The sequence below is a fragment of the Hippocampus comes genome, unplaced genomic scaffold (genome assembly GCF_001891065.2).
Source record: "Hippocampus comes isolate QL1 unplaced genomic scaffold, H_comes_QL1_v1.1 scaffold85, whole genome shotgun sequence".
Taxonomy (NCBI): domain Eukaryota; kingdom Metazoa; phylum Chordata; class Actinopteri; order Syngnathiformes; family Syngnathidae; genus Hippocampus; species Hippocampus comes.
In genome coordinates, this window is record NW_017805540.1 from 5,474,700 (window position 1) to 5,482,466 (window position 7,767).

Here is a 7,767-nt window from a genome sequence, read left to right on the forward strand (position 1 = left end):
TTGCAGTTATTATACAACACTGAACTATGTATACAATGCAGAGGCGATTGCTCTAAGACTGCAAGGGAAGCTCAGCTTCCCCTAAAATGTCAAAAAGTAAGTGATCAAATATATGTCTGTACGTACAATTGTGTGGACATGCCATTGACTAAATATGCACTACAACGCGCTCAACTTTTGTTCCGAATCAGCTTCTTATTACTGGTTACAACGTGACTCTCTTCTCATTCATTCCTGCAGCTTCACTGTGTTTCTTACTGTGTGGACGCTGAGCGTCGACTGCGCGGACGCTGGGCGTCTAGAGCAGTGTTTTTCAAACTTTTTTGAGCCACTAGCTGAAAATGTGACACCCCCCATCCACCCCGCTTATTTTAACAAGAAACGTATTACATTGTTCCTATAACCGTTTTTAACACTGAAGAATGACGTTATAACAGCTTGAATTGGAATCAAATGAACACAACAGTATTTTATCATCTTTCATATTTATTGTCTCACCGTCGTCCTGCATTCATGCGTCACAAATTCGCTTGTCTCTCGTCGAAACACAAGACAATTGGCTAGCTGTTGCTGCTCCCTAGCGGTATGGGAGGGTACTACATGATTACTTTCTGGGCGAAAGACCGCACAGGCATCCAAATTGGATATTTTCCCACGGCACACCTGACAATGTCTCACGGCACACGGGTTGAAAAACACTGGTCTAGAGAGTTCAGTGTAGGTTGTCCCAATGCATTGAAACGAGACGAGTCATTGGATAAATGCTGGTTTTGTCCCGCCCATTGGACGCTCATGTATCGTCTGGCCCGGACTCTCAGCTTTTCTGCATGATGATTGGATGATCTGTCTGAGGCTGAATCTCTTTTTGATAGACAGCGAAATGAGCCAATCACCGATCTTATGGTGAAGGCATCCTTTTCATTTTTTTGAAAAGGAACGGACAGTAGAATTCACATACAAATAATTATGGATGCTAATAGTAACGGCTCTAACCACAAACTCATCTCAAAAATTTCAAGGGGCTACAACAAATAAAGCAAAGTTCACTGCACATATAACAAAAATGGGAGCGGGAAGGTAATATGGTCTTAAAGGAAGAAGTTTGGGAAAATCTCTGTGAGATACAATGGAAAACTTCAAAGCTCACGTGTTTGGCGAGAGTTTTGCTGGAAAACGCTACTAAGATTTTTTGTCACCCTAGCTCAAAAGAGGCACTACACTAATTCTTCTGCATGCTGGCGGCACTGTGGGGGCCTTGAAGCAAACCATTTTCATATATTTTGGTGCTGTACATGATTGGTGCTGTTTTGGCGGGAGGTACATTAGGTTCTACAGAGTGTTTTTCAGAGAGACATCCAATTTAAATTTTGAGTCGTTATACTTAGGGGCCATTGAATCAGAAAACGTTTCTAATAATGTTAAATATTTATTTCAGATCCTAACTGTCGCTAGCAGAAAAGCCATCACAAGAAAGTGGTTAAAAGCCGAAACACCTACTGATGAAGAATGGATCGACATAATCTATGATGTTTAAAATGGAGAGGATTACCTTTACTTTGAGATTGAAACAGGAAACTTTTTTGAATAGATGGGAAAGATGGATGAAGTATATCACGCCAGTACGACCATCATTTGTTTAGAGTCGACTTCTGTGGCCCCCCTTTATTCTTTCTACTTTTATTTAACTCTGTATTTTAGATTTCCTATCATAGAAAGCGTAATGAGTCAGATTACCCCACTACGTTTTTGTTTGGATGTTTTGTTTGTTGTTTTTTTTTTGTTTTCATTTTACTATTGTAAAAAAATTGTTATATAGTTATACTCCTTGTTGGTCCTTACACGTTATGTATTGCTTACTCAGTCCTGGTTATTTTAAATGGAGCTACTCTAGTGTAAGAGCAGTTGTACAAAGGAAGTATGCTTTGTTCTCACATTGACTGTATGGACCTGTGAATGCATAAATAAAAAGGAATTGAAAAAAAAAGTTCCACATGCAAATAAACTGACACATTTTATGATGTAGGCCGAAATTGAGCTTCCCTTCCTTGACAGACCAGCATCCGCCACTGATACAATGAAACCAAAGACCAAAAATTTGCAAAGGTAAATTTGGCAAGCTGTACAGAGACGAGGTGGGGAGACTGTTCACGTTGGTCAGTCCCTTAGCCAATCAGGATGCAAAACACAATTCACCGTTTTAAAAAAGCATTAAAAAAACTGCACTAAAAAAATCTGTGAAACAGCGAAGCCACGGAAGGTAGTTCTATTACACAATTTTCATGTCTGTGAGAAAAAAGTACATTCATTGCAACGCAGAGTCGATTGTTCATAAGGCTGCCAAATTTGAATCTATCTGAAAATTGTATACAATAAGGCTCTAAAGTCGTGAAAAATCAAGCCTTGCTTCCTGCTGCAGAATGGTGTCAGCGTGTCCAATGAGGTGGATATTTATCGGTCAACGAAATGTTGTTTGTTCGAACAGTACTGGCTAAAAACTGCGTGCCAGACAGCTTGTGTGCTTCATCAAGAGACTTTCCTTTCAGTGTCTGTTGTGTGGATCTACGTAAGGCGCAGAAATCTTTTAAGTTCTCTATGGACATCAATATCTTCGCATGCTTTTATTTAGAAACTGGTCCTTGCAGCATTTGCAATTATGAAAGTATGAAAAATCGCGGCAGCTGGCTTGACCACTTTTGACAGAAAAGATAACTTTCTAATGTGTAAAATGGTTAATAATGACAGCAAGAAAGTAATTCGTGGACTCCTCCGCAAACTGAGGAGAGCAAGTTTGTATCTTTGTCATTTTATTTCGTTACCATGAATTTAATACTAACAAAATAAAATGACAAGAAGAAATGTAAAATAAAATTCATTTACTCACCAATGTCGTGCCTGTTCACTGAGGTGCAGATCTACGCGAGTGTCCCCAAACGTTCTCTCCCTCCACTCGCGGACACTTAGACCTCTCGTCTGCCCCGCCAAGCCACCCACCCGTCTCACAGTCTCTTTGACGTGCTGCCGTCGGGGAGGAGGCTGCGATGTCTCTCTGCTAAATCCACCAGGCTCAAGAACAGTTTATTCCACCAGGCGGTCAGGAGACTAAACTCCCTCCATGATCTGCACTTAAAACAAGTAACTACGAATATACAATAATCACAAGTGCCCTTGGTTGTCTGTTGTTTGCTATTTGTTTATTTTTATTTAACATATTTATATATTTATGTCTCATGGAATTTTAACGTAAATTTTAGCTGTGTGTGTTCAGTGCACTACATGTTTGCACTGTGGTTGAGAAAAGAAAAGTAATTTCATCTGTGCTGTATGTTCCACATAGAGCATATTTGACAATAAAAGCTGACTTGACTATCGAGAAAGAAACCAGTCGTGACCAAACCTGCTTTGCATGAGCCAAATCGAAACTTCTTGAAAACAGCGTCGCTGTCCTCTTTTGCTCCATAAAGTTGCTCCTCGTTCTCTGCCGTTCTTCTTGCGCACATTTTTGAGAAAATCACAACACTTTACGTTCACATTTGATCTCTGCTTTGCGGCGAAGCGGCTAGCAAGCAAGGCTAAGTAAACTAAGCTAGGCCCAGAAGCTTGAGATAATGATGCTACTATAATCCAATACATTGATGGGCGTCCTGTGTTGAGGCTAAATTGAGTTTACCTGTAATTCGTGAAGAAAGGCTGCTTAATTTTCTTCATCATCAAGTAAAACGATATTGTAGTTTGGCGTGCCGAGGTACAACTGCAGCTATCGAACAACAATGTACGGCAAATCCCTTCGGACAAACTTTCTGGCAACACCAGCATCGATTTGTAAAGAGATTATTGAAAGAACCGAAAAAATATATATAAACGCCTTCCAATTTTGTGGTTAATTGGTATATATTAATTAGACTCAGCCACAACTGATTAATTCCGAAGTTTCGATTTAGGTCAAAAATTAATTTAACGTCGTCTCATCTGCATTGAGTTACTTATTGGTGCATGTACACTATAGACTTTGTTAGAGTTCAGCAAATAAGAGGCAAAACGTTTTAAAGTTTTTTGTCACTCCCGGCTGCGGTTTACTGTAAAAATGACACGTAGAGCTTGTACATGCCCACGTCCAAATACAACATTTTTTGTACGCAATATTTTTGTTCCAGAAAATGATAACTCATAATTAATTAAAGAGCTACGAGACTCTCAATTTTAAATCATGTCAATGTTTAAAAAGAGTGATGAAACTTTTTTTTTTAAATTTATTATTCGAAAGTGTGTCGCCAAAGTTCTTTCTCGTTAGCCAACTCTTTACAGACCCTGCGACCATCGTTCTCATATCTGCCCCCGATGTCGGCACCCAAGCAATCATTCACAAGCATTCGACACAAGTTTCACCACGCATTCTTCGATCATCGATCATTACGCAATGCAGTCCAAACATGAGACACAAAAAGGAAAATATCGTCAACATCATTCCAACGTTTATACACCACAAAAGAAATGAAAAAAAAATGAAGGAAAAAAATCCAAAACACTCTACCTCGAAAACAACGGCAATAGAAAGATGATGCACGTTCACGCCATAAAATAGAAGCTTGCAATGTCACGAACGGACTGCGGTCAAGCCAGCCGCCACAGGGATTGTTAATATTCTGCATGACGGTTTTGTGCGGCCAGCAAGCGCCGTTGGCCACCTTCAAAATAAAAACTCATGGCTTTCACGTCAGTGGTTTGGATTTTAAAAATATTTTTAAAATACTTTCTTGGCTGTCGGGGAACGAGAAGTTCACTCAGGGAGAAACTCTCAGAACAGCGACAAGAAGAGTTCTGAAGTTGAGATAGAAAATAAAGTTAATGGTAATTCTACATCAATTTCACCTGATATTTAAAAAAAAAATCATTTCAACATGAACCTTGTTTATCCCACAACCACATCAGGTTTTCGACCCACTAGGGCAGGGGTCCCCAACCACCGGTCCGCGGACCGGTACCGGTCCGCCGGGCATTTGGTACCGGGCCGCACAGAAAGAACTTGGCTTAGTTCCGTTTTATTTAGTTCAGAATCCGAAAGATGTTTTATTTTGAAAAACTACCGGATTCTCCGTTACATCCGTCTGTGTCGCGCTTGACACACGTCATTCATGCTTCTCCGTCACGTGACCAATTAATTACTTCAAAACAAAACGCAGAAGCTTGCAAAATGAGTAAAAAAAAACTGCTGGAGATCGCAAATCACGGCGGCCTTAAAAGTACGTTCGAGACAACTGGATCAAAGTTATGGCTGAATACTCTGAGATCGCCACAATAGCACTGTTGCTATTTCCGACATCCTACCTGTGTGAGGCGGGGGGCACGTTCACGCCATAAAATAGAAGCTTGCAATGTCACGAACGGACTGCGGTCAAGCCAGCCGCCACAGGGATTGTTAATATTCTGCATGACGGTTTTGTGCGGCCAGCAAGCGCCGTTGGCCACCTTCAAAATAAAAACTCATGGCTTTCACGTCAGTGGTTTGGATTTTAAAAATATTTTTAAAATACTTTCTTGGCTGTCGGGGAACGAGAAGTTCACTCAGGGAGAAACTCTCAGAACAGCGACAAGAAGAGTTCTGAAGTTGAGATAGAAAATAAAGTCAATGGTAATTCTACATCAATTTCACCTGATATTTAAAAAAAAAAATCATTTCAACATGAACCTTGTTTATCCCACAACCACATCAGGTTTTCGACACACTAGGGGACCCCAGGTATCCAACCACAGTACTGTCATTCAGATCTGATGTTCCATTTCAAAATAAAAGGTCTCTGAAATCTGACATTTTGACCTTTTCGCCTGATTTAAAAAAAAAAATCATTAAAAAATGAATTTTTGTTGTCCCTTAACCAGACCAGGTGAAGGACATACTAGGGATCCCCAGATATCCAACCAGAGTCACTATATTCAGATCTGATGTTCCATTTTAAAATAAAAGGCCTCTGATATTTGACATGGTGACCTTTCCACCTGATTTAAAAGAAAATCATTCAAAAATTAATTTGAGTTATGCCTCAACCAGACCAGGGCTAGGACATACTAGAGCAGCGTAGATTTCAAAATAAAACCCCTCTGAAATATCACATGTTGACCTTTTCACCTGGCAACCTGGTGATCCAGTGGTTAGCGTGTCAACCTCACAGTGCAGAGGTACCGGGTTTGATTCCAGCTCCGGCCTTCCTGTGTGGAGTTTGCACGTTCCTGTGTGTATTTTCTCCGGGTACTCCTACTCTTCCTCCCGCATTCCAAAAACATGCTTGGCAGGCTGATTGAACACTCTAAATTGTCCCTAGGTTTGAGTGTGAGCGTGGGTGGTTGTTCATCTTTTTGTGCCCTGCGATTGGCTGGCAACCGGTTCAGGGTGTCCCCTGCCTACTGCCTGAAGACAGCTGGGATAGGCTCCAGCACGCCCAGCGACCCTTGTGGGGATAAAGCGGATCAGAAACTGGATGGATGGATGCAGTTGCTTATCACTAAGACATTAAAAATATAAAGAAACATTGATGCCATTTTTGTTTGATGGCCAGTCTTATCTGCAGCAGTCAATCATGGAGTTACTGAAACTAAGGTTCGGTACACAGGCGTTTAGGCGATAAATGCGTCAGTGTTTGCCTGCGAGAGTCCTGCACATCTTTCAAAGTTTGGCAGTATGTAATGTTGCAAGACATGTCATGTGATGTATTTTATGGATGGCGCGTTTCTCTCATGAAGTGACATCAGCTTTGTAGTGAGTGCCTCTATGAAGAGAAAACAGCAAGCCAAACTCTTCATGAGCCAGGAAACGAGTGACTTGCTCCTTTATTTCGGTCGTCTTGGGAACATACAGAACAATTGTGATATCAGCTTGATGAAAATGTGGAATGAAAAGCCATTGCTTTCAAATGTGTATAGAAAAAGGAAAAAAATACAGGAGGACCAGTTAGATCGACCACAGTCAGGCTTTCTGCGGCGGCTCGTCTGACGAAACACAACGTCTGCTACCCACAATGCACTGCGATTATTAGATGGAGATTTTAAACACAATTACACTTTACATAAAAAAAAAATAATTAAAAAAAACCCCAACATGAATTATGACGTTTTAATTCAAGAAATGTTATAACTCCCCTTTTTTTATAACCTTGATGAAATGCCCCCGAAACTTTTTTTGTGGGCAGAACAACCGCAGTTTTGGCACATTAGGCGACGTTTAGTTTCCTACATTACGGATTTAGACTGTCATGTTGCATCACTGTCCGAAAAGTGAGACAGGAGCCATTGGGCAATGGCTGAAGCTGGGAGGTGGATCTTGTTTTGAGGATGAGGAGGCCTTTATTAGCTTTTCATGCAGGGTTACATCAGAGTACAATGTAGGATTACATCAGAGACAACATTTGAGTATTTTCAGAGACAACATTTATTTATGTTTATATAGCATTTACCCTCAATATCAGAAGCATGCAATCTTCCGTCAGGTTGGTCCTGTTGGTCCTGGCTTATTATATTAGTGTCAGCAGTGGCGGACCCTGAGGGCCAGCAAGGCCTTCTCTGCTGGCCTAAACATTCTCAGAAAAGTAAATTTACTTTTATGTATTTCATGTTATTTTATAATTTATGTTATTTTGTTTTCATAAATATGTAAACAAAATTATTCTCTGTATTCTTTACGGCATATTATTTCCACTTAGTTGAGTGGCTTTCAATGTTATTTTAAATAACACTGAAAGCCACTCGATAATTTATTTATTATGGTAGAGGTTTTTACCA

The 7,767-nt window shown here is 40.3% G+C and overlaps 1 protein-coding gene across 1 annotated transcript in view; it reads right to left on the reverse strand.

The window, feature by feature from the left end:
• LOC109521177 (zinc finger protein 774-like) overlaps nt 1-3,922 on the reverse strand; it is an 18,080-nt gene extending 14,158 nt beyond the window's left edge. Inside the window, exons 1-2 of the mRNA XM_019878838.1 lie at nt 3,668-3,922; nt 3,395-3,483 (exon numbers count right to left, since the gene is read on the reverse strand). Coding sequence (XP_019734397.1) covers nt 3,395-3,483; nt 3,668-3,813 — 235 coding nt within the window. The 5' untranslated portion in view covers nt 3,814-3,922. The remainder of the gene's footprint in view (nt 1-3,394; nt 3,484-3,667) is intronic.
• Between the last annotated feature and the right edge of the window lie 3,845 nt (nt 3,923-7,767).